At 51.6% G+C, this 26,802-nt stretch overlaps 1 protein-coding gene and 1 long non-coding RNA gene across 2 annotated transcripts; one reads left to right on the top strand and one right to left on the bottom strand.

The window, feature by feature from the left end:
• Window positions 1–26,802, top strand: XPNPEP2 (X-prolyl aminopeptidase 2). Its single transcript, XM_073879164.1, has 21 exons — window positions 1–304; window positions 2,565–2,641; window positions 4,421–4,531; window positions 5,594–5,657; window positions 6,572–6,676; window positions 6,925–7,011; window positions 7,911–8,057; window positions 10,723–10,824; window positions 11,497–11,578; window positions 11,887–12,082; window positions 12,847–12,936; window positions 14,100–14,209; window positions 14,917–14,994; window positions 16,132–16,203; window positions 18,207–18,267; window positions 19,562–19,631; window positions 20,148–20,252; window positions 20,693–20,752; window positions 21,210–21,286; window positions 24,617–24,706; window positions 25,322–26,802. Exons 1-21 carry the CDS (start codon window positions 256–258, stop codon window positions 25,514–25,516), a joined length of 2,028 nt encoding a protein of 675 aa, XP_073735265.1. The 5' UTR covers window positions 1–255; the 3' UTR covers window positions 25,517–26,802.
• LOC141370371 (uncharacterized) lies at window positions 1,114–21,242 on the bottom strand. The gene is made up of 3 exons (XR_012374361.1): window positions 18,531–21,242; window positions 2,003–2,063; window positions 1,114–1,360 (listed from the first exon to the last, which is right to left on the bottom strand). It is a non-coding gene; the product is annotated as an uncharacterized lncRNA (long non-coding RNA).

The following is a 26,802-nucleotide window of genomic DNA, read 5'->3' as shown; positions in this document are numbered from 1 at the left end:
CCGCACGGGGCGGGCTCGGAGAGCGCGAGCTTCCCCACCCACCCGGACTCCCGAGGCCCGACTCCCTGGAGTCCTCAGATACAGGAGACCAGAGTGGGACTCTCCATCCCCTGGCCGGACGCCTCCTCCCCATCGCCAGCCCCAGCCCCCTGGCTGCTCCTGTCCTGGGAAGGCCTGGAGGAAGAGGCCAGGGAAACAGCCCTGCCCCTTCCCCCCCATCCCTCCATCCACCCAGCACCAGCATCTGGAGACCCCATGGCCTGGGCTCGCTGGGGCTGCTGCCCCTGGCTTGTCCTCCTCTGTGGTATGTGCATCCTGGTCCCTCCCTCCCACGCCGGGAGGGCAGGTCCAGCTGGAGAGCAGCTCTGGCCTCTCCCCTCTGGGCTCAGAAAGGGTTGGAGGAAGGGCTGGGGCCCAGGTTGTCTCTTTCTCTCTTGGTCCTCCTCTCTGTCTTGAGAAAGAGGAGCCCCGGGGCCAGTCCTTGGGGTCCTCCAGACTCAGGTCAAGTCGGGCTTGGCACCTTTCCATTCCCACCTGTTAAAGAAAAGATGGTTCTGGCACTTGTTAAGAGTAAGGAAGACTTTATTCAGAACTATTGCAATAAGGGCACTGCAATAGGGGAGAAAGATCGGGCTCAACTCTGAACACAGCAAAGATGGCTGAGGACTTACAGCCAACGAACAGAGGGAGGGGGACAGTGAATGGAAAATTACTTACTAAGAGGAGACATCAGGGGTGGGGGGGGTTCTCGCTAAGTCAACTTAATAGGATTCTTGCTGGAGGCAGGCCAGGGTGAAGAGATACAAAGGGTGAAGGATGAGGAATTTGATCAGATAGCAAAGGTGATCAGATATTAAGGGTGGGGGATTGTCTCCAAACTGGCTTAGCAAGATTCTTATTGAGGACTGGGTGAAGCAGGCCCAGCAAGGACAAGATGGACATGGACCAAGTCAAATCCAAGTAAAGAGGCTCCAAGGCAACTAAACTAAACTAGTTAGGCAACTAACGTTCGGTCTTTGTCACTCCTCTGGTGCCCTGTTTTCCTCTTTGGTCACAACGAGATGCCCAGCTCAGTGCCCTCCACACCCACGCCACCCCCAGCCTCAGGGAGGCCTCCCTTCCCTTCCCACTCCGTCAGCAGGACCCGGCTCAGTCAGTCAGCACCCAATTCCTGAGCACCTCCCCAGTGCCAGGCCCTGTGTCAGGGAGCACAGAGAGATTCAGCTGCACAGCCTGCCCTTGGGAGCCCCAGCGCCGGCCTCAGAGAACAGCAATCTGGGTGTCCCGAGGGACACAGGTTGACGGAATCTTGCTTCTCGTGTTGGCATCTCAGCATCACCATTTTGCCAACGATCTCTTCCTACAGAAACGGGATCATTTTCTTAGATCAACAGTATGGGATCTCATCTCCCCGCTGAGTTTATGAGACCAAGACAGCCGGGCAGGGTATTTATGGTGTTAGATGCCAGCCACCCTCCTATCCGTAGCTCAACCCACTCAGAAAGTAAAAGTACAGTGTCTCCCCATACCCAGGCCCCCATTACGCTCTGAGGAGATCCGGGGGCTGGAGGGAAGGACTAGCAGAGACCACAGGACTTTCGGGGCTGGAAGGCCCCGAGCCTGTAGGACTTAGCCCAGTGTCTGACACACAGTAGGTACGCAGGAAATGTTTGCCAGTGAATACTGGGTGACTCTCCTTGGATCACACCGAATTTGGGGCAGAGCCCAAATTGGAAACTAAGTCTTCATATACTCTGTCCTTTCCATGGAAGGGTTGACTTTTTGTACTCAGATGACTGGGGTTCGAATCCCGGCTTTACCACTGACTCACTGCGGTAAAACTTGGACGAGTTACCAAACCTATCTGAGCTTTAGCCTCCTCCTCTATAGAAAACAGACGGTAATACCCACCTCATGGGCTTGTTGCAAGTATAGAATAAGATACTATAGATAAATTACTGAGCTCTGGCACATAGTAAAAGATCTTTAAATGCTAACCTACCTTTCTCCACCAGGCGACGGTGTCAGACTGGGATCAACTGTTTTATGTATTTAAAATGGGCCTGGAATGAGAGCCAGAGATTTGGATTGTAATAAATGGCACAAGTGGGCCTTGAATTTAAGTAAACCCAATATATATAAAATTAGATTTATAGAAGGGTAAAATGAAGGTGGGGTGATTATTTAGCAAGATCCTCTAGAGCATTTCAAAGAAAATGTGATTACAACAATTTAATTTACACACAACAGTTCGGTAAACCCCGAAAAGACCCGATTAGATTAGAAGGGAAAAATTGATTTAATGAGCACTAAAACCCCTGCAAAAGTGGCAATCACTTGTCGATGAAACAGGTTTCTTTGATTGTGACCCAGGGTGCCAACCCATTCCGCCTAATTTCCTATGAAATGTGATTATTTTTATCCTCGAGTTGGACAGCACTGCTTGTTTAAAAGGATGGAGACCCGGTGGGGACGGGGAGTGCGCTTTAGGAGACCAAGTCCATGTGCTCTCTAGAAGCTAACCGGTCTCCAAGTGACCCTGAATTTTTTCCCCCGGTTTCTAGCTTTGGGTGCCTGGGGCCACCCAAAACAAGTTGACCTGAGAGGAGAGGATGTGAGAAACTGTTCCCTCAGCCCTCCGGTAAGGCCCCGCCCCGGCCCCGCCCCGGCCCCGCCCCTCAGCTCCCATCTCCTCCCATCCCCCATAGGCTCAGTTGCAGGCCTTTCCCTCTACCAGCCTTTCTCCTCACTTCCGGACTCTGGGGCCCCTGTTTCTGATTAACATCCCTCAGGGCGAGCAGCACATTCTCAGGTGTCTGACATCCCCCATTCCACCCTCCTGCCCACCCACCTCTCCCACAGCAGGATATCTACTTCCGTCCTGGCCTGGGCCGCCCCACTGTGGCGGGGGGGGGGGGGGGGGGCGGGAAGGAGGGTGGAGGGTGGAGGCCCCTAGCTAGCCTTCCGCGGAGGCTAGGCAGAGGCAAGCAGGAGGATGGGAGGAAAGAAAACAAAAGTTCTAAAGGAACAGCGCAGAGGGCGGCACAGAAGGGAGGAGGGAGGAAGACAGAACTAGAAAAGCCGGCGGAAAGGAGGAGAGCGAGGCCTAGGGTGTGACTGGGGAGAAGGCCAGGCATATTGGAGCTGAAAGGTCAGCAGCTTCCTACCTGGAGATCAGAAGATTCTTTCCATAACCAGATTAGGGCGAAAGAGCTTCCTCGGGCCGGGGCAGGCCGGAGGTGAAAGCTGGTGGGCTGCCAGCAGTCCCCTAAGCCTCAGGCCCAATGGGGTACATCTGCTTGCAGCGTCAACTTTATGAGACCACTGGGGCAGGCAGGTGGGTAGGTTTTTATATAAAAACAAACATGGCTATGTCATTGAGCAGAAGGTAAAACAAAAAAACCCACACTTTTTAAAAAATTTTTTAAATTATTTTTTAAAAAATTTAAACATTTTTAAAAATGGAAAAAATTAAAATAAAATTTTTTTTAAAATAAATTTTAAAAAATAATTTTTTAATTTTTTTAAAAGATTTTATTTCTTTATTTGACAGAGAGACACAGCGAGAGAGGGAACACAAGCAGGGGGAGTGGGAGAGGGAGAAGCAGTCTTCCCGCAGAGCAGGGAGCCCGAAGTGGGACTCGATCCCAGGACCCTGGGATCATGACCTGAGCCGAAGGCAGACGCTGAAGGACTGAGCCACCCAGGCGCCCCACACATTTTTCATTTTAAAGATAAACCAGCCTTTAAAGAAATGTCTGGCTTAGAGGGGGATCTTTCTGGATAATGTCCCAAACTGCTGGGGGTACTCATTCACTCCCCTCTGCCATTTGGGACCAGTGAGTGGAAACTCGAAAAAGTCCCCAACGTAGGATTACCAGATGAAATACAGGACGCCCACTTACATCTGAATTTCAAATAATGAATATGTGTTTTAGTTTAAGTATGCCCCAAATAGCACATGGGACATACTTATTCTAAAACATTGTATGTTGCTTATCTGAAATTCAAATGTGACTGGATGGATATCCTGTATTTTGATTTGCCAGATTGGCACCTCTGCCTCCAAGGTATCCCGAGAAAGACCGTCCCTCTAGCGGGGCCCAGTGCCAGGGCTCGGCTTCCCACAGTTCTCAGCCATGCCCCCCACCCCAGACTCAGGTCCCATTTTTGTCACAAGGAGTTCCTCTCCAAGTTCTTCAACACCTCCATCTCCGGCTCAGCCCAGGCCCCTTAATCTAGACTAACCCGTAACATCAGCTGCCGCCCCGTTCCTCTCCAGGCTGGCCCAGCCTACCTACCCCCAACACCTGCCTAAGGAGAAGGTGGCAGCCCCTCCGCACGCTGGGGCCCGGGCATGATTCTCTCTAAGCAGTGTGTGTCTGTGTGTGTGTCTTTGTGTCTTCCTGTCACCTGTCAGTACCTTCCAGTTACTGCGGTCAATACCACGGCACAGCTCACAGCCCTCCGCCAGCAGATGCGCATCCAGAATCTTTCTGCCTACATCATCCCCGAAACAGATGCCCACATGGTGAGGGACAGCTCCTCCCGCACCCTTGCCCTCTGCTATCCTGGGTCGACCACCAATGAGAACAGGTCACAAACCAGAGGCCATCAAGTCTCAGAAGATGAAGGCAGAGAAAGGATTCAAAAGGCGAAGGGAAGGAAGGAGGGGTCTTGGACATGGGAGTTTTAAGGCAGCTGAGAGAATGTATTCCTTTACACAGGAGAGAAGACACTGCCAAATCTCCTTGACTTCGGGCAGTGAAACTGCCAACAAGTTCAGAATCGATTTTGATCAATTCTTAGATGGCAGATCCAGAATGAATGTTTAGGGTACTCTGGCCCTAGGAGGTTAGAGTGTGGGCTAGGAATTGGACTGGAGGAATTCTAACCTTCCCATAACCTGATGGATGGAGCATTGGAATGATCCAGAGGCCCGGACTACAAGAGTTTGAGGTGTAGGTTGGGGGAGGGGAGCAGACAGGAAACAAGATTGTCTGAGTAAGAACTGCCTTCCCCCAAGCAGCGCCCCTGCGCACCCAACCCATCCTTTCCCCACCACTGGTCCCACCTCCATCCCATCCACCTTCCCAGTACTAGCCTGTTTGGAAGAGAAGGCATTGTCAGTTTCCTCTTCGGCCTGGAAATATTGAGATCTCTCTTGAAGGATGATGATCAAAATACAATAATGTGTGAAGCCCTCTGCAGAAGTTCTTGATGATGTACCCAGTGTTCTGTACTGGGGAGGGGCGGGACAGCTGGAGGGGAGAACCCAGAAGAACCAGAAGACATGATCTCAGACTGCGCAGAATTTGCATTCTGGCCAGGGAGATGAGATTCTTTGGCTGTTCTGCCCAGTGCTGGACTATGGGATTTAGACTCCGAGAAATACAGCTGTCCAAAGGAAGGGGGAGATCTGAGGTCTGGAGGAGTGACAGAGGACTTCCTGGAAGAGGTGCCCAGCGTGCCTGGGCTTGGATTCGACCAGACAGAAAGAACTGGGATGTGGTTGGGGGAGTCTTCCATGGGGTGTGTGTGGGGGGGTCTAACACCATGGAAACAGCTAACGATGGTGTTATTGATTTCCTAGAGTGAGTACATCGGCAATCGCGACAAGAGGCGTGCGTGGATTACGGGCTTTACAGGGTCTGCAGGTGAGAGCCATTACCCAGCCCTTCTTCCTTCTGTTGGTAGACCCAGACGTGGTCACAGAGGCTCTGATACGGCCAGTTCTCAGAAGCCAGGACGCCAGGACCTAGTGTCCAGAGGCTCTGCCTGCCCTCCACCACTCTGAAAAGGGTTGCCAGGGCACACATCATAGCCCACCAGTCACACTTCTGCACAAGGCAGACGGCCCTCCCAGCTTTGTTCCTGCACTTACTGTCCCTGCAGCAGCCAGGCCTAGCTTAGCGCACCCTGGGTGCCATTTCTGGAACAGATGCTATGTCCACATCCAGCCACTAGGGGCCCACTGATTCCTTCACACGTGGCTCACTTGGGGACACCTCACGTAGCCAAATGAGACGCAAACACAGAGGCCCCTTATGGGGTCCCAGTTTCTGAAGGGTCCTTCCAGCCTGATCCCAGCCCCTTGAATGAAATCCAAGCTTCCCTTGCTGATCCTTAAACATTCTTCCCCTGGGCTTCACGCTCCCTTGCCTTACCCATCCTTGCCAAAATCCCTGGCTCCTCTGCCTGTCTTTGGCTCCTCTGCCTGTCTTGAGCTAAGCCCCTGGTTTAGTGGCCCTATCAGCCACTGAGTCTTGATGTTAGCTACCACACCATCTTTCCTGAGAGCACCTACCTGCAGCATTGACTCTTTGGGACTGCCAGAAGTGGACCCCACTCTTCCCTCCTTAGGAGAGGCCCTCAACACAAAGCAGAGATGCCCAGGCTGGCTTCCCCCAGGGTTCCCCTTAATGTCTCCTGCCTCACTTCTTTGCAACGGAGGAGAGAAGTTCTTTCCAGAGGCCCCTTGTGACATTCTCAGAGCCAGCCCCGTATTGCCCATGCATTACTACCTTCCTCACCTTCATCCTCACCTCCAAGTTTCTCTGTTCTGCCCCAGGAACTGCAGTGGTGACCATGGGGAAGGCAGGTCTCTGGACCGACAGTCGTTACTGGACCCAGGCTGAGCGGCAGATGGACTGCAACTGGGAGCTACATAAAGAAGGTAAAAGGGTCGCATGTCCCCCAAACTCTGAAACCTGGACTAGGTTCAAGAAGGCACAGGTAAGGGGATGCATGCAAAGCCATGATGGGCTTCTATGGGAGACTCTGGAAATCTGAAGCCATCCCTAATCTTTGAGGCTAACCTCAAGGAGGACAGATATGGTAGGACTGTCATAGACAGAAATCTGACTGGAAGGCCTGGGGCTGGCTCTGGAGGTGACTCTACGTTCTTTCCTGTCTTCCTCTCAGTTGACATAACTTCCATCACCACCTGGCTCCTCACTGAGGTTCCTGCCGGAGGGAGTGTGGGCTTCGACCCCTTTCTCTTCTCCATTGGTATGTTCTTCCCTCATTCCTGCATTTGTCCACACCAACAAGGGTGACTCAGCCCCTCTGGGATGTAAAGAAGCATACCTTGGTAGAAGGAGGGACAGGTTGACTCTAAAGATAGAGTGTCTGAAGTTGTAGTTGCCGAATATTTTGCAACAAAAATTTATTCATGGATTGTGAAATGAAAATACATTTAAAAGAATGAATGCAGATTTTTTTTTTTTTAAGTCATGAGTACAGAGACCCAACCTAGAAGACTTGGGGAATCGTTAAGATCTAGCAGACAATAGGCCAGGATGTTCTTGAGCCCAGAACCACCCTCTGTACTCTGGAGCTCTACCAATTATGGCACTGGAATCATTTGGGAGCCCTCTTCTGGAAGGCAGCTTGGAAGGCCAAAGGAGTTCAGTGGGTTTCTGAGCAAAGGAGCATGATCCCCTCCCCACTCTAGGAATATAGCTCCCTGAGCTCTGAGGTCCCAGCCAGATGGCCAGCCTGCCCCCACGGGTGGAGTCTTCATGAATATGTACCTAAAGGCTCCCCCTTCAGAACTGGCTTATTTGCCAGCCTTTCTGATGACGTGAACATCACCATTCCTTTGGGCCGTGGCATGGATGCTCAGTTAAAATGGATAGTCCTGAGAAGAGGGCCGAACGGCCATTGGCACTTGAAAAGATAAGCCTAGCCAGTTGGCTGTGGGCAGTGTTGGGGTGGGCCCCAGGCAGTGAGAGGTGGCTGGGAGGTCACACCCCAGGAGGACCAGCCTGCTTGGGCCTGCTCTAGGCTGCTGAGGTGGCAGGAGTGGAGTGGGAGGCAGAGCAGACAAGGACTAATTTTGCCAGAGTCACAGTTTTTCCTGAGGTGTAAACAGGCAGGGGACGAGTGACGGCTTCCTGTCTCTGCAGGTTCCTGGGAGAGTTATGACATGGCCCTCAAAAACTCTAACATACAACTGGTGTCCATCACAGCCAACCTTGTGGACCTGGCGTGGGGGTCAGAGAAGCCTCTGGTTCCAAGCCAGCCCATTTATGCCCTGCAGGACGCATTCACAGGTGCTTGCCTAAGCTCCTTCCTCCCAGCTTGAAGCAACATGGGTCCTCACTGCTGCTCCTTGGCTGAAAATGTTGTCCTGGGAATTACCCAAGCAGTGGCTCTCCAACCTTCCTGTGCACCCGAATTGCCTGGGATGCTTATTTAAAAAGCAGACATCTGGGCCCGCTCATCTCAAAGAGTCTGAATCGAAAGGTCCTCAGACCATATTTAGAAAATGCAAGGAAGGGAAGAAACAAGGGAGTCGGAGCAAGATTAAAAAAAAAAAAAACAAAAAAACAAAAACCCTATCCCTTTGAAGAGAAAAAATAAAAAAACATGGTACGAGTTGCTTCTCTGGTAGTGGAGACCGGTTTCTATTGATTCATTCAAACCTTGACTTCCGGCCCTCCTGTAGTAAGATGATTAGGGGTCAGGTGGGCCGGCTGACAAAGGAAGTATACAACTAAGCTCAGGGTCAATCCATGGCACAAATTAGGGTTCAGGTTTTAGCCAGACCACAAAGGAAAGTTAACTGACCCCCCCCCAAATTCTAACATCGATAATCTTCATCTTGACGTCGTTGATACCATCTAAATACGTCATAAAAGAACAGCATGCTCTATGATTCTGGTAAGTAGTAACTAAAATCCTGACCAGGACCAGGCTCCTGATGATGAATCACCATCCTGGCCACCACCACCCCCTACCTCCCCAGGAATTCTGAAAGAGCCAACGGACGTGGATTCCTAGGAGTATTGGGCAATCCGAGGGCCCCTTTCTGCACGCAAGCCCGTGCACATTTCTTGTTTGAAAAGGAGTCCAGAAAGCAGGAGGGAAATTTCAAAAAAGCAAGGATGATGAAACATGCTAAAATTGTGCCCAATTTTCTTTATCCGTTCTGATAGAACTTGCAGAATCATTCTGCATCTTGAAAAAGTTTTTAAAGAAACTTGCTATCCAAGACTGTGTAATCATAAATAAAACTCATCCCTTTCAGATAACGAAGGGTGAAGTTATGTCGGAAAGAGGAGGGGATAGAGGGGGGAAGCCTTCCAGGGACTGAGGGAGAATTCATATGGGATTTGTCACTGCCCACAAGTGATGGAATGCTGAGCCTTCATAGGCTGCTAGTCTTCAAGGAAAAGCCATCCAGAGCCGGAATTGGGCCTGGAAGCCCAAGTATAAGAGTTCTTGAGTCTATAAGCTTACGGAGACAGGCCAGACTTTCTCTCCAGCAACTGATAGGCTTTAAAGGGGGCAAAGGGCAAAGAGACTGTGAAAAGTTAATTATTCAGAGATACCTGTATGCATCAGGCAATTTAAATGAGCTTTCGTTTGTTGTCGCAGATTCATGAAACTTGATAACAGGATTCTAAGCAAAAGAATCCAGAGAAGCCCCCATAGCGTATGATTCCATTTGTATGAAATATCCAGTAGAGGCAAATCTGTAGAGACGGAAAGCTGATGAGTGGTTTCCAGGGGCTGAACGGGGAGGGGAATGGGGAGTGACTGCTTCTGGCTACAAGGTTTCCTTTCTGGATGATAAAAATGTTCTGGAATTAGATAGTGATGGTGGTTGCACAATCGTGTGAATGTTCTTAAAGCCACTGAATGAATTTTAGCCACTTTAAAATGGCTAAAATGATAAAATTTTACGGTATGTGTATTTTACCACAATAAAATAAAATAATCCTTAAAAGGTATCATACCCAAAGCTCCGGCTCTGGTTGAGTAGTTTTTACCTGTTTGCTTAAAGCTTTTTTAAATGGCGTTAACTTACTTATGCCTGATCTCTGAGCCCAACTGGGACCCTTAATGTTTATGACCTTCTGCCAGCAAATTCTGAGCCCTGCCTAGGGGCAGACTCTTCATCTGCAATGCAGAGAATAGGAATAAAAGATGAAAACTAGAACCAGGGTACAAGCATCCTAGAAAGGGCAGTTCTGTGACACAGAGTTTCAGGACAAGTCTGGGGACTGACTGTGTTAGCAAGAGAGTCCAGAGTCCATACAGACTAAGAGGGTGGGCCATGTAGTCAAACAGACGCGTGTGGAAATCTCAGCTCTACCCCTTGCTAGCTAGGAAAACCTAGACGAGTCACTTTTCCTTCCCAAAGTCTTAATATCTATAAAATGGGTCAAAGAGGGATTAAAACAATGTTCAAGGACCCGTGGCTAATTAGGCACCAGGTTATTTCAGAAAAGAGGCTTGAACATGACCTAGCCTGATCCCTTCACCCTTCAACTAAGGCTGCTCTCTTGACCTCTGTTCTGCATGCTTATTTATTGATCAGAAATTTACACCGGGCTTACCATACACCAAGACACTGTTCTGTGTGCATTACAAATATTAATTCATTTGATCCCCATAACAACCCTATTGACTAGATACTATCATATGACGATCTATCCTCATTTTACAGGCATGCAAAATAAGACACAGAGAGGTTAAGTAATTTGTCCAAGGTCGCACAGCTAGTAATGGCAGGGCCAGAACTGGAACGCAGACAGTCGGTCCAGAGAGTCCATGTCCTTAACAGCTACACAAGTGAGAGTTTGTTGGGAGGAATGTTTCTGTTGCTTTGAAAGACATGGAAAATGGTTGCCCTAAGGAAGCCCTCTCAGGAACAGCGTGCCAAAGGGAAAGCACGTCGCTTATGCTTTCTTTGGGCTCCTTTGCTTCTAGGGAGCCCCTGGCAGGAGAAGGTAGCTGGCATCCGCAGCCAGATGCAGAAGCATCGCAAGGGCCCAACTGCTGTCCTTCTGTCGGCACTCGATGAGACGGCCTGTGAGTATGGACTTGTGGACACGGGGTGGGCACCTGGGTACCCCCAACCCCCATGCCTCCTGGGCCCTGCAGCCCAGGACTCCGCCCCCAGTCACCATATACCCAGGCTTCACTCCGTGGCCATGGCCTGTGGGAACTCAGAAAGCTAGGGGACAGGAGATCACGTCTGCTGAATAAGAAAACCAGGTGGCCCGGAGCAAGCTGGAGCCAGCCCACAGGCCGTCAGAGCAATGGGCTGACCACAGCGGCAAAAGCTGTCTCATGAAGGGGAAGGGGCCCAGCTGACACCTGCCATCAGCCTGGCCACCAGCCCGGGGCATTCATACCCCCAGCTTTAGCACCCATTGCCGCCTGATTCTGTCCCAGTGTGGCTCAGGGCTTCTTACCTGACCCCAGCTCTGGGCTTCAGATTTGCTGGGAACCCACTGAAACTACGCTGACTGCTGGCTGGGTATCTTCGTTTTTCTGGGAGGAAGAGTCTGTAAACTCTCATCAGCGCCTCAAAGACCTCCCCCCCCCCCAAAAAATACCTGAGAAACATTCAGAGGCAGATGTGCAGGCTTACTGCTGGGAATCTTTGGGGGGCCAGAGCAAACGGTGGGGCAAAGGTGGGACATGGACTTGCCTCGGGTAGATCAGCCTCAAAACGTGCCCATCAATTCTCTTCCCCAGGGCTCTTCAACCTCCGCGGCAGTGACATCCCTTATAACCCCTTCTTCTATTCCTACACACTGCTCACGGACTCCTCTATCAGGTACGGCTTTTCCTCGGCTTGCTCTCCAGGACTTCCCCCAACTTCCGTCCCTCATCTGCCCCACCACTTACCCTGCCCTAACATGCAGCCCTCCCAGGAGCCTGCCGGCCTGCCGCCTGCCCCCAAGCAGGGAAGCTTCCTGTCGGCTTTTCCTGACCCCTTGACACTCTGTTCCCACCCACTCCAAATCTGGTCTGCTTGGCTCCTTGGGGGGGTTCCTCTGACCTCCAGGAACGAAGGGATCCTTGTCCTTTGCGCTGTCCTGAGAGACCCTCAGGACCCCCTCCTGGTCTTCCCTCCCCACCCAGGTTATTTGTAAACAAGAGTTGCCTTGACTCTGAGACCCGGAAGTACCTGAACTCCAGCTGCACGGGCTCCATGTGTGTGCAACTCGAAGATTACAGCCAGGTCCGTGGCAATGTCCAGACCTACGCCTCTGGAGACGTGAAGATCTGGATTGGGACCAGCTATACTACATACGGGCTCTACGAAGTGATACCTACGGTAGGTTTGCCAGCCCCCCCCCCCGGGCCAGGCACCCCCCCCCCCCCGCCCACTCCGGCCCTGGTAAGTCTCAACCTAAAGTGGGGCCACAGCCCCTCAGCCATTCAGGCAGTTGGTCAGTCCCCTTCTCGGCCTCCCTGGGAAGAGATGGAAAAAGAGGAAGCAGATATCTACCCACAGAGAGCTCAGAGGTTGTCAAGGAGACCACAGGGAGTACAGCCTGGTAGGGCAGAGGCTCTGAGGTCGCCAAACCTGAAACTGAGTCCTGGTTCTGCCCTGAACTGACTGCGTCATGACCTTGGACAAGTGACTTAGCTAGTCCGGACCTCTGTTTCCTTACCTGCAAAATGGCAGTAAGAGCCCTGACCTCAGAGGAGTTGCTCTGAAGAGATTAGAAGAGATAGTGCATGTGAAGCCCGGTGCCTGGCACACAGCAGGAGCTCCATAAATGTTATCTGTTATGATATGATATGTGCAGGAAACTCACGTTGTTAGAATAGCCCACTGAGTGGCAGGGGCTAGGCTCTGATCCATCCCCGAGTGCTGCTGGGATCCAGGGGCAGGGAGGGGGGGAAGGAGGTAAGATTCAGCTGGACACAAAAGACAGGGAGAGACCTAGGCAGCCAGAAAGCACAGGAAGGAAAGGTCATTGCCACTATAGGGAATGTTAAACCTCGCCTTAGCTGGACCTTCTGGCCAATCCTTTTCAAACCCCACTGTGCCCTGGAGATGCTCCCCGACCTCCTCCTCTCTGCCCATGACAGGAGAAGCTCATAGGAGACACCTACTCCCCGGTGATGGTGACGAAGGCAATGAAAAACAGCAAGGAGCAGGCCCTCCTCAGGGCCAGCCATGTAAGTCACAGGCAGGCAGCCTAGCCTGTTGGGAACTCCTGGTCTGATGAGTTAGAAAGGAGACCCTGCCAAGGAACCCAAAGAAGCTCCATGAAACAGAGAAGTGGACACCAGACTCCTGAGCACCCACCTGGGCTTCACCCCCTTATTCCCAGCCTGGTACCGTGGTCTAGAGCCTGGGCCCCGAAGCTAGAGTGTCTGAATTCAAATTCCAGCTCCTCTACCCACCTCCCAGCTGGGTGGCTTTGGGCAAGTTGCTTCACCTCCCTGGGCCTCAGTTACTTCATCTGCGAAATGAGTATTGTAACAGGAATCTACAGCATAGGGTTGTGGTGAGGATTAAATTGATAAATAAACATATATGTTATATAATATATAATATCTATAAAATATAGAAGTAACATTAATATTTTAATACATATAATAGCTATATACATATAAATAGAAATATGTACTTATATAAGTATATAATGAGTTTATAAATATATAATTATATACATATAAACAGAATTATATACTTACATAAGTATAATTATATTGAATTTTATATATATATATATATATATTGCTTTGATCACTGCCTGGCACATTCCAAGTGTTAAGTAAGTTGTTTGCTGTCCTGATTTTCACACCCTGGCAAGAGGATGGCTTGCTCTTTTGGATATTCCTGTTGAAACGAGAAGAAATCGCCTCACTTTACAAAACTTTTTCTTATAGAAAAGTTTAAACATATACGAAAGTAGAGAAGCCAGCCTAATGATCGCCCGCCCCCTCACTCGGCTTCACCGCTTTGCGGCTTGCGGCCGGTTTGCCCACGTAAGGCCACATTCCTTGCCTACAAGCCCAGCCTCTGTCGCTGGATGGTTTTAAAGCAAATCCCAGGTATCAGACAGTTTCTTCTGTCGACACTTTAGCATCTCTAAAAGATAGCACTTCAGTAAGTATCTCTGAAAGCTAAGAACTCTTTTCAAAACCTAACCACACTATGATCATATATAAACTTGCCCGAGAACCCCTTAACATCATCCAACAGTCAGCACACCCTCAAGTGTGTGGAGCTCAGCTCCTGGGGCAGCCAGCTGATCCTCCTGATCCCGGAGCCCGGGCTGCGAGCACTCTGAGCACTCGTCAGCCCGCCCCTCTGCTCTGCTTGCCCGCTCCAGGTACGGGACGCCGTGGCTGTGATCCGCTACTTGGTCTGGCTGGAGAAGAACGTCCCCAAGGGCACGGTGGATGAGTTCTCAGGGGCAGAGCTGCTGGACCAGTTCCGCGGGTGAAGAACCACCTCCTTGTATTGCGGGGCGGGGCGGGGGGGAGCTCTCTGGAACAAGGAGTAACAGGTCCTTGGGTAGTCAGGGAGCTGGGCAGGGCGTGTTCCGCGCGACAGTCCCCAGCCCCCTGCTGAAAGCGGGACAACTAGAAGGGCCACGACTCATCAGTGCCCCCTAGTGTCTGCTTCAGGCACAGACCCTCTCTCCCCGGGGTCCCGGGGGGGGGGGGGGGGGTTACGCGGAGGCTGGGTCAGGCCGGGTGGGGCTCCTGGACCACTTGAAAATATCAAGTTGCGGAGCGACGTTCCCAGAGGGCACGCTTGACCCAGGCCATAAGCATAGTGTAGGTTTGAGGCACAGGATGCTGCTCTGGGGCTGGGGAAGCTTTCAGACACGAGGAGCTAGGTTTCTTTACTCTGGCTTTACCACGAACTTGCTGTGGGACAATGGGCCTTGGCTTCCCCATCTGAGAAATGGAGGTGGAGGGAGATAATTGGTGTCTACAGTCCCTCCTTCTCTGACCTTGAATGCTCCGTCACCGACAGACTGGAGCCTGGGAAGATGGCACCGGGAGGTGGGGCTGGGAGCGCCAAATGGAGTCTGGCTGAGGTAGAGGCAGCCATGACCTTCATTTGCCCTGGTTCGATATCCTGGGCCCAGCCTAGCTTCTGTGCCCGTCTGTTGACCATTCCTGCCTTGTACTTTCTAGAGAGGAAGCATTCTCCTCGGGACCTAGTTTCGAAACCATCTCTGCTAGTGGCCTGAACGCTGCCTTGGCCCACTACAGGTACTTCAGGAGAAGGAATTTTCTAGGGCCCTGTGGGGCGGGATCCTGGGGTATGTGCAGGGGGGTAGGGGGATGTGAAGGAGGGAATGCTTGGGGACCCAAGTCCACATTTAAGGTCTGAGGCCTTCAGTACTGTGGGGGCTACTGGTGGGCAGTGGAGCTCAGTCAGGGATCAGGAGTCTTCTTGGAATGAAAAGGCCCAAGCAGTTTTCTACCACAAAAGGCTGAGAAGGGGAGCACACAGGGCTGAGGGATCTGGAAGGGAGGCAGGGCTGCTGTTGGTTTTCCTTGGCTTCCTGTGAGTTATTTATATTAGCTAATTCTTAAAGCTCTCGAATACACAGGGAAAAAGGCCTGTTTACTTAGCCTGAGCCAACAGAGGTGGGCCCAGAGGTGGGCCCAGAGGTGGGCTAACCAGATGTTTGGGTCCATAGAAAACAAACACCTGCAGGCCTGCCTGATGGAATTTGGGGACCCAAGCTGACCAGAATGCCTCAGCCTGGCACGGGCATAGCAGGAGGAGATCAGATGCCCTCCATGGGCCAGCCTGGCCTATCCCAGAATTCCCTCCCCTAGAGTCTCCCAAGCCTGCAGCTGCCTTGGCCCAGCCCCTTCTGCCTCCTAGAGAGTAGCAGGGGAGGAACTCCTTGGCCCTACCAACTCTTGTTCTCCAGCCCCACCCTCGAGGACCCCCCCCTCCCCTTCCTGTGTCTTGGCTTCTCAGGGCCCTCTGCTCTCAGGGGCCACAGAAAGTTAGAGAGAGAGCACTGGACTGAGCATCTGGGTCGAGGCCCAGCTCCTTCCCAGCTTTACCACACAGCCTCCTACAAGCCCCTGAGCCTCTGCAGGCCTGCGTCTCCGTATGTAGGGGGAGATGGCAGCCCTGGATGCTCTCTGAGGCTCTCTAGACTCCCGCATTCTGGGCTCCTTCCTTTCTCCCCTTCCTGGGAGCCTTGCTCGGTGAGGTACAAGACCAACAGTTGTGCACTGAGTACATTTGCAGCATCAACCGAGTACTCCCCTAGGACCCTTGGGGAATTAAGGGATGAGGGGTTCCCCTGCTTCCACTCAGGGCACCCCACCCTGCACAGTGCAGGCTTAGGCTGCCCCCTTCTCAGTGGCTCTCCCCTTCCTTAGTCCGACCAAGGAGCAGCACCGGAAGCTGTCTTCAGATGAGATGTACCTGCTGGATTCTGGAGGGCAATACTGGTATGTATTCCCCACCCTGCCCTGGCCGACTACCTCAGCTCAGACATCCGGGGCTTCCCAAGATTCGGCCGCAGCTCCCCCTTCCTGGGTGTGAATCCTCTGTCTGAGAACGGAGAGCCCTGGTGGAATGAGCCTGAGCATCACTCCCATTTGCACACCCGGGGACCCCTGCGCGGTGGGAAACACACAGAAGCCAAAACGGTGGGGCTGCCCATGCAGCAGCTCTGTGTGAATCAGGAAACACCTCTCCTTGCTCAAGTAAAATGTTCTTGGAGCCCGCATATCATGACACAGTCCAAGTGGCCATGCTTAGCAGCCCTGCCTGGCCCCACAGGCACCACACGCACATTCTCACCTACTCACGTGCACCCCAGACATGGTCCCCACACCACCAGCAGCAGGCATTCTCCCTGCACCGCACAGACCAGGTGACCACGTTGGCTTGGGGTGGGGGAGGGCAAGATCAGGCCTCTGAGAGCAGCAAGCAGTCTCAGGGGATGCCTGGAGCCCAGCCAGAAGAGGGCACACCTAGCCGCACGGACGTGCGTCTGTGAGTAGATAGGCCTGAGTATGTGCATGACCATGTCGGGTTATGTAGGAGGGCCCTCTCCCCCTGCTCCAAGACCCCACAATCTATGTGTCCACCTGTGTGCTCTCATTGGCATTCCTATATAACCACGAAGTACCTGTGCTACCCTTGTACAGTGCACAATCTGAACACCTAGACAGGACAGCCATGCAGAATAGGCTAACCCCAACTTTTCCAAATGTGTGACCAACCATTCACACAGAAGTTGAGACGAGATGAGCCAGTAGATTTTCTTTTTCCCCTTCTCATCTAGGAAGCAAGTGGACTGTGGAAAGCTTGGGTGGGACTGGTGGGGGGAGGAAGGGGTGTGCTGAACTGATGGAGGAGCAAGGAGTCGTTTCAAACCGGCTCCCCTTCTCTATCCCGTGGAAATGGTAAATGTGCTAATGACAACGGCTCTTCACTTGTTCCAAGCGCAGCTCTGGGGGCTAACGCGAGAGCTTAGCCTAGCAGCCTTTGCTCATCCCCAGTTTGGCATTGTGTGTACTGTGTACTTGAGATGGCCAATGTGCAAAGAGGAAGTGGATTTGTGGGGCGTTGCTGGATTGGGGCACGCTCTGAGCAGGGTGAGGCCGGGGAAATGGTCACCTCACTTCCTCTTCTGTCCTTCTTGAAGAAGTCTGCCACGCCCTGTGACCTGTTCCCAGGGAGGAATCCCCAGGGCCCTGGGACCATTTCTCCCCTCCCCCTCCCCGGTGGTGGCCACAGGGGCCATCTGGGGGCACAGCTGCCGCTGGTGGTTGGGAGTCAGACTTTTTGGCTTCTGGCTTCAGTTCCCTAGGACTCTGAGCAAGTTCTTGGGTCAGATCCATGTTTACAAGGAGAGGACTGTGGAGAGAGTCATTGTTTGCTCCAGGCCTGGCTTCACTGAGGCTCAGAAAGGGAGATGGCTCATGGCCTCAATTGCCTCATCTGGGAAATGAGGATAATGTGGCCTCTTCTGCTGCCCTTCCCAGGGAGCTGCAAAAGTGTTCTATGTGAATGTGTAAGAGTGTGATGATCTCTCTGAACCTCAGTTTCTCCACTGGTAAAAATGGGACGTTCCCCTCCCTCCTGCCTCCCTGAAAGCCTGGAAGAAACTTTGCTTTGAAAGCCAGGCTGACCCAAGAAACTCAGATTTATAAAACTGCCAAAATAAGTGGTATGGGGGTGGAGTATGCATGTGGGGGATCAGGATTGTCAGACAATATAGCGATTTTGAACTTAATAGCTTTGCAGAGTCCCTTTATGCACAGATGCTGAAGATGGGAACTTGATGATAGCATCTGTGTTCTTCCTTTACCCCTAACCCACCCACCCCCACCCCCCCCCTACCACTCGAACCCCAGTGGAAAGCACACGGGAAGCACACAGCCACAATCCCAACCCCCAAGTATTCAGCAGAGCTGTATATGTTGATTTTCCTTGCCCACAGGGATGGAACCACAGACATCACCAGAACAGTCCACTGGGGTACCCCCTCTGCCTTCCAAAAGGTAAGCATTGGACCCAGAATTCCCCTACCCACCTTTACCCAAGGGACATCCAAGCAATCACTCCAGCAAGAGCCTTTCATTTTACAGAGGCTAAAACTGAGGCCCAGAGAGGTTAAGTAGTTTGCCCAGGGTCACACAGCAAGTTAGAACCAGAAAACCCAATGCTCCTGGCTACTTCCCCAGAGATATTTCAGGCCTCCAACAGGGCCTCAGCTGAAGCTCTGCATCATCTCATTTCAGTAAATCAGTGAACAAATACTTACTTGCTGCTGTCTGCGTACCTAGCCCCCTGTGTGCAGCAGGAAGGAGGGAAACAGGCATTCCGGGCAGAGAGAAACAGCACAGGCAGGCTCAGATGTGGAGGTGGAAAGGTGCTGGAGGTTTTCAGAAAGCAGCGAGGGCTGGTCCACCTGGCGCAGAGGCTGGGACATCCTCTGTGTGCACCGGCGGCTTCTGGGTGGGTGAGGAGCAGGGCGCCGCCTTCGTGCATTCAGCAAGCAGACTGTGGCTCGGACGTGGTGCCGAAAAGAGAGAAAAAACAAAAGCTGGCTAGGCCTCGAGGAGCTCACAATTTAGTGGGTTGAGTCCCCAGGCTGTCCTGCCCAAGATGACAAGCGTGTGTGTGTGTGTGTGTGTGTGTGTGTGTGTGTGATGAAAGGGACTGACCACATTGCCACAAGGAGTGAAGAGGTCGCTGTCAACCCACCTCCCTCCCTTTATCCACAAGGTGAACCAGCCCAAGCAAGCAAGGCTGACCTGCAAGATTATGAGGCCCCAACCCAAACATAAGGCCTTAAGAAAACTGAAGGATGATCATAACAGTAATAAGGGCACTGACCTCTATTTGAACATTTACTCTGTTTGAAGCACCTTATGTGCGTGAGTCTACCTACTTCTCCCAACAGCCTTATGAGCTGGTACTGTGAGCATTCCATTACAAATGAGGAAACTGAGGCACAGAGCGGTTAAAGTTGCCTGCCCAAGGTCTCAGAGTTTGTGAGTGGCCAAGTCAGGATTCTAGCTCAGGGAGTTTGCCTCCCAACTCCCTACTGTCAAGCCTCAGCCCACCACCATATATAAGCATCCCTTGTGGACCAGCCAAAGAGAACCACATGGAACAAGCTCCAGCTTTCAACAGGTACCCCTCAGCTGCCTCTGACCATTTTCCAGAACCTGGATGACTACACATGACCATGCACCTTCCCCCCAGCACAGCCCCCCTGTACGCCTGGGAGCTGGAAACTCCCAAGATCCTCCTCTTACGCAACACGTTACCTCTCCCTCTTCCCATCAGGAGGCATATACCCGCGTGTTGATAGGAAATATCGATCTATCCAGACTCATCTTTCCTGCTAATACATCAGGTGGGTTTTAGAAACCAGGCTGGACCCAGAGACTCAGGCCCTGATTTCACTGGACCCAGACAGCCACCCTGGGAGGCTAGTGGGGCAGGGATTGTATCATCATCCCATCCATCATATAGATGAGAAAAAGCAGCCCAGGGAGTGAAAGCAACTTGTCCAAGGTCACACAGAGGGGTCACTGGGAGAGCCAAGCCTTGAACCCAGGCCGCCTGCCTCTTAATCTAATACTATAGCTCATTGGGGAGGGGGAGGTCACTGTGGGTTATAGCAGTCATGGGAGGATTTCTGGGGGAAGCAGATATCTTGATAGATGGGGAGAAACTACAGTAGGGCCATCAGTGCGGGTAATGTAGGTACGACATAGGATGTGCTGGAAAAAGCGCATGCTGACCTGCCTCTCAGGAGCGACTCTCCACACGTACCATCTTGGTAGTTGGCGCAGGGATAAGAGAGCAGGAAGGGGCAAAGCAGACAGTCTGGGGTCCAGCCGACTGATTAGGCCCATCTCTCTTCCAGGGCGAATGATGGAGATCTTTGCCCGCAGAGCCTTGTGGGATGTTGGGCTCAATTATGGTCATGGGACAGGCCATGGCATTGGCAACTTCCTGTGTGTGCACGAGTGTAGGTGTCTCTTCTACACTTCCCTGGGGTCCCCCCTCTTATGAAGGAGGTAGAGCATTTCACAGGTATGGAAATGACTAAGACCCGCAGAGATGCAGTGACCCACCCAGGGTTACCCAGCTGGTGGGAGGTGATGCTCCACAAGGTAAGTGAGAAATGGTAGCAATTGGCCCTTCCTGCTGCCTGCTTGGCATCGGGGAGGGCCTCAGAGAGGAGTGGCAGGTCAAGGCCTAGCGGTTGGCTGGCATAGACATCAGAGTAATAAAAAGCAGAGCCAATCTGGTCTCCATACCAGCCCCAGGTAGACAATGATGTGGTGGACAAGTGCTGCTAGAGATGCCCCAGGGTTCCCCCAGTTACCTGCCCCTCCCCAGAGCCTGCTAGTTTCCAAGCTGGTGAGTACGGGAGAGTTGACACCATGCCTACATCTCCTTTTCCAGGGCCAGTTGGATTCCAGTCTGGCAACATCCCCATGGCCAAGGGCATGTTCACTTCCATCGGTATGGCTCTTGGACTCTTCTACCCCCCTCCCCACCCTAAGACCAGCCTGGGACTGCAGTCTAGGGAGCATGCCAGGCACAGGCCCCCTGGGCTCCAGCACTCCCAGCCCCAAATGCATTGTCCCACCCTAATCCTAAAACCCTTCAGCTCAAACCTTCATTTTGCCCTTGGGAGTTGGTTCCTGGCTGTACATCCAAATTCTGGAGTCTCCAGTCAAACGCTGGGGTAACAGGATAGTAGTACACCAGGAGATGGGAGTGCCTCCAGGATCCAAGTGAGCCTTTATGTCTTCCCTGCTGGGCCACAAGGCCTGGCCTCCCCCATGGTCAGTGGTGGGTCTGCCTGAGCCTGGGGCAGCCAGGCAGCTGGGCCTCCAGCCACTCCTCGATTGGTACAGGAAACATGGCCTTGGGTCCTCCTCCTCCTTAATACCACCAGCATCTCTGTGTCTCCTAGAACCTGGTTACTATCAGGATGGAGAATTCGGGATACGTCTTGAAGATGTGGCCCTTGTGGTAGAAGCAAAGACCAAGGTAAAGTGCTGCTGGGACAGGCGAGAACTGTAGACAGCATGACAGTGACTTTGGGCTGTATGGGGTATAAGGAAGGTCCAAGGAGGGCGCCTGGGTGGCTCAGTCATTGGGCGTCTGCCTTCGGCTCAGGTCATGATCCCGGGGTCCTAGGATCGAGCCCCGTGTTGGGCTCCTTGCTCGGTGGGAAGCCTGCTTCTCCCTCTCCCACTCTCCCTGCTTGTGTTCCTTCTCTCACTGTGTCTCTCTCTGTCAAATAAATAAATAAAATCTTTAAAAAAAATAAAAATTAAAAAAAAGGAAGGTCCAAGGAGAAGGGCGTTTAATAGGCAGACATGAATTGATTTGGAATTTTCCTCTGCTCCAGAAAAATTCCATAACTCAGAGTTTCTCGAGCCTGTTTGCACATTAGAGTATCAGCATCATCAGAAGAGCTTTTTGGTTTTAATGCCAATGCCCAGGTCCCACTCTAGACCAAATGAATCAGTATCCCTGCTCTAAATCACTGGTCTTCGATGCCCATAATAATCACCAGGGGAGCTTACTAGATACGAAGATTCCCTATAATAGCAACCAACAGGATAAAATACCTACCTAAAAACTTAAAAAGACTTATATGGAGAAAATCTCTACTGAGGGACATAAAAAAGATTTAAGTAAATGGTGCTCTCTGCAAAGAAGCCTCAATATTATGGAGATGTCATTTCTCTGGAAATTTATCTATAAATTCAAGACAACCTCAATTTCAGTGCTAACTGGTTGCTTTTGTAACTTCACAAAATGATAGTAAAGTTTGTAGAAATAAACAGGCAAAAATAGCTAGGTAGCTAGGAAAATTCTGGAAAAGAAGAGCAATAAGGGAAACTAGCCTTTTCAGATATTAGCACATACGATGAAGCTACTGTAATGAAACAGTATGGCACCAGAAATGGGAGAGATAGATGTAACAGTGGAATAGAACAGCTAATCCAGAAATATACCCTCTAATTTATTATTTTCTTGGGGGGGTGGGGCAGAGGGGGAGAGAGAGAGAGAATCTTAAGCAGGCTCCATGCTGTGGGTGGAACCTGACATGGGGCTCAATCTCACAACCCTGAGATCATGACCTGAGCCCAAATCAAGAGTCCAATGCTTAACCGACTGAGCCACCCAGGTGCCCCTCTAATTTCTATAAACAAAATGGGAATTTAATTTATAATAAAGCTGGTATTTCAAAAGAGTAAAGATAAGAGAGATTTAATAAATGGGGGGCAAATGGCTAATCATTTGGGGGGCTATTAAAGTGAAGAACCTTACTGTTACTTCAAAGTAAAATTCTGAATGGATCAAGATTTAAAGGTAAAACCATAAAAGATTTGGAAGAAAATCTATATAAATTCATTTATAATCCCAGGATGGAAATGGGCCTTTCTATGCAAGACCCAGAAGCCGTGAAGAAAAAGATTGATAAATTAAATGTAAAACTGTCTATATGGAGGGATGCCTGGGTGGCTCAGTCAGTTAAGTGTCTGCCTTCAGCTCAGGTCATGGTCCCAGGGTCCTGGGATCAAGCCCAGCCTCAGGCTCCCTGCTCAGCGGGGAGTCTGTTTCTCCCCTGCCCCTCCCCCTGCTCATGCTCTTGTGCTCTCTCTCTCTCTCTCTCTCTCTCTCTCTCTCTCTCGCTCTCTCTCTTTCAAACAAGTAAAATCTTAAAAAAAAAACCTGTCTATATGGAAACAATACCATAAACAAAGTCAAAAGATGTATGACAAATAGAGCACATACACTAGGGAAAGCACGCATTTCCTTCTTTTGCCCCATGAGCTTTTTACAAATCAATATGACAAAAATAGGGAAAACAGAAAAAAACAGGCAAAGGACATGAAGAGGCAACTCTCTAAGATCAACACAAATGATCCAGAAGCATGCAAAGATGCTCAACTTTATTCTTAAAGAAACACAAATCAAAACAATAGATTACTGTGTTTCGCCGATCTGATTGGCAAACAATGAGAGATTTTAATGATACCCAGTACTGGTGAAGCTATGAGGAAATGGGCCCTCTCACACACCGTTGGAGGAAGCACAAATTGATACGATCTTTCTAGAGGGCAGTTTGACAATAGCTATCAAAATATCTATTTAAAATGCCTTGGAGCGCCTGGGTGGCTCAGTTGGTTAAGCATCTGCCTTCCGCTCAGGTCATGATCCTGGAGTCTGGGGATCGAGCCACAAGCCCCACATCTGGGCTCCCTGCTCAGTGGGGAGTCTGCTTCTCCTTCTCCCTCTGCCCCTCCCCTTGCTCCTTCTCTCTCTCTCTCACTCACACACTCTCTCAAATAAATAAAATCTTTATAAAATAAAATAAAAATAACATAAAATAAAATGCCTATACCTTTTGTCTCAGCAATCCCTCTGCCAGATATGTGCCTTCTGGATCTAGTCCCAAAAGGTCACCAAGATGTTTTATACATTGATGTGTATTGTAACATCAATAGTCATAGTAAAAAAAGAAGTGGGGAAACAGCCTACGTATCCCACTGATTAAATAAATCATCATGCATACTATGGACCATTACACAGCCCTTAAAAAAGAGTGAGGTAGATATCCTTGTGCTAATATGCAGCGCTCTCCTACATTTACTATTAACAGGGTGGAGAGGGGTGCAGAAAAGCATGTGGTAGGATCCATTTTGTGTGGATTAGAATAATTAATTAGTGGATTAATTACTGTATATGTCTTAAATGTTTTCAGGAAGGAACCTGGGCAGGGAGGAGACTTTCCACTTTTATTGTGTATCTTTTTGTAGTTTGAATTTTCTAAGCACACCCATGCAAGGGATCCCTGGGAAACAGGAACTATGGACTATTTTGTCTTCTTTATACTTATTTCTATGGGTAGGTCAATCGAGAGATACAAAGAGATTTGATAGAGACATATAAAGATATAGATTAGATAGATGATAGATAGATAGATATAAAAACCTAATAACTTATCTTAAAAATATTAAAATGTGTGTTCCCAGCCCTGTGCTAAAAGTTCTCACTCCAGTGGTCTGGAGGGTGGCCCCGGGAATCTACATATTTAACAAGGCCCCCGTGGTGCTGTAGATGCACACACTTTGAGAAATACAGACCTAATAAGCACCAAAGGTGAGGTGCTGAGTGGCAGACCGGGGTGTGGGGGTGGACCAGGGGACTGTAGGACATTCAGCCTACCTTGAGTCTCGGCCTTGACAAGGGCCAGTTCCCTGTGCCCGTGGCTTCTGAGTGGAGCACTGCCTCCCTCCCTTCAGCCAGGCCCCTTCTCCTCACTCATTCTCCTGCTTTCCCGCCTTTCCTGTGGCATTCCAGTACCCAGGGTCCTACCTGACCTTTGAAGTGGTGTCCTTGGTGCCCTATGACCGGAACCTCATTGATGTCAGCCTGCTGTCTCCAGAGCACGTAAGTGACCCTCAGCACCGTCCATCTTTCGGCCCGTGAACCACTGACTGCCTTCTTCCCAACCCTGGGCCTTTCTCGCCTCTGCTCCCCCTACCCCAAGACCCTCTGCCACTTCCGCTCCCCCGGGACGGTCCACGCTGTTGGCTTGTAGGCACACACCAAGGCATCCCTCCCTGACCTCACCAGAGACTGCAAAGCTTCTAGAACTCTCTGGTCAGACCAACCTGCCCAACCCCAGGTAGTGAACTCCTGGGGAGTCTGAGTCTCTGGACTCTGCCACCTCAAGTCCTAATATAAGCCTCAGTCCCTTCTTCTGTAAAATGGGGATAATGATGCTTGCCCAACTTTCATTCCGCTCCCGTCCCCCACGCACCCCACGAAAGTGTCGCTGTGACACTAAACGGCCACTGAGGTGAGCTGCCTCTGAAAAGCCCCCAGGGCATATGCCTGTGGCCTGATGATGGCCGGGGAGCTGTGGGTATCTGTGGGGTACCTGTGGGCCCCTGTGCCAGGGTGGGCAGCCAGAGTACCATCACCGGGGACTGGCTGGCACCAAGACCTCACCTTGCGGCAGTTTGGCCGGGGGAGGCCCTCAACCCCTCCTTCCCTTGGCAGCTCCAGCACCTGAACCACTATCACCAGACCATCCGAGAGAAGGTGGGCCCGGAGCTGTCGCAGCGCCAGCTGCTGGAGGAGTTCAAGTGGCTGTGGGAGCACACCGAGCCTCTGCCCGCAAGGGCGCCGCACACGGCCTCCTTGGCCTCTCTGTTGGCAGTCTCCTCTCTTACCGTCCTCGGCTGGAGTGTCTAGACGCTCAGACTCCCCGGCCAACCCTTGCGCTCAGCTCCCCTCATCCTGCACCATCTGCACCCCCAGAGCCCCTGCCAGCCCATTGCCCAGAGACCATTGCCCTCACCTTCCTTCTCCAGGACTAAGCCCCAGGGACACAGGGCTTCTTGGCCCCAGGCTGGCCCCCTCTGGGCCTGTACACCGCACCCTGGGCTCGCAACCTCTAACCAGCTAGTCCCTTTCCTCCTGTGAGCCCAGTAGGCCCAACCTGTTAGCTGGCAGAGCCTCCTACCACTGCCCCCCCCCCCCCGACCGATATGAGGCGGTACCCTACCCCCGGGAGCGCCATGCCCCCTCCCCCCCCTGCCCGGGAGAGCCCCACCCTATCGCCACCTGCTGGATGTAGTCAGAGCTCTTCCCATCCCCTCGGGCTCCTGACTTGGTCTTTCCACACCCTCGAAGCCGCTTCTGACCACCGCAACCTGCCCCTGGCCCTACAATGCCCTCCTGGCTGCAACCCACAGGCTGAAGGAACAAGGGCTGCCTCTAGGTTCCCTGCTGAGCCTGTGGAGGGAGAGGAAGGGAAGGTGGCCGAGGCTTCTGCAACCAGGAGGGCCAGCCAGAAAGGGGCACGTACGCCAGCCTGCCCGCCATGTGAGCTCATCACCTCTAAACCCTGGGTGGGTTCCAAACCAATGGACAGGACAGGGAGTTCAACCATAGGAATCTGGCCGTGGAGGAAGAGGGAATGTGGGGAGCATTCTGGAATATGACCCTACCCAAAGTTGGGAACAACCTTAGCAGCAGTGTCCAATCACCATCCCAGACTTCCCAGCGCGTGGGTAGCCCTTTTAACTCTCCAAAATGCAGCTACAGTGACAATGCTGTCAAATCCTCCAGCATCTTCAGATGGGCTTGAACCTATGTGGGCTGGTTTAACTTGTGTGACTCTGCTTTCCCCATTTTACAGATAGGAAAACTGAGCTCCAGACCGGGGGTACCTCTCCAAGAACACACAGTGTTCGGTTGGGACATGGCAGGGCCAGAATGGGCCGGCAGTCCAGCTATTTTGCCCTTTGGCCCCATGTGAAATCCCTTAGGGTACTTCCCAGCCCCTTCCAAGTTCACTGAGCCCGCTGTTGGGGGCAGGGCGGAGGGGAGGGAGGGAGCTTTCTTTGGTCAGCCCTGCCGTTAGCCACCTGGGCTCACATCCTGCTAGATGCTTAAAACAGCATGGCAACGAAGCCTGCCTCTGGGTTTTGCATTGTGTCTTCTTTGTTGCCGGGGACTGCTGTTACCTGTGGCTT

The sequence above is a fragment of the Callorhinus ursinus genome, unplaced genomic scaffold (genome assembly GCF_003265705.2).
Source record: "Callorhinus ursinus isolate GAN/ISIS: 27379988/994484 unplaced genomic scaffold, GSC_fseal_2.0 scaffold33, whole genome shotgun sequence".
Taxonomy (NCBI): Eukaryota; Metazoa; Chordata; class Mammalia; order Carnivora; family Otariidae; genus Callorhinus; species Callorhinus ursinus.
This window is presented reverse-complemented; position numbering and strand designations above follow the sequence as displayed.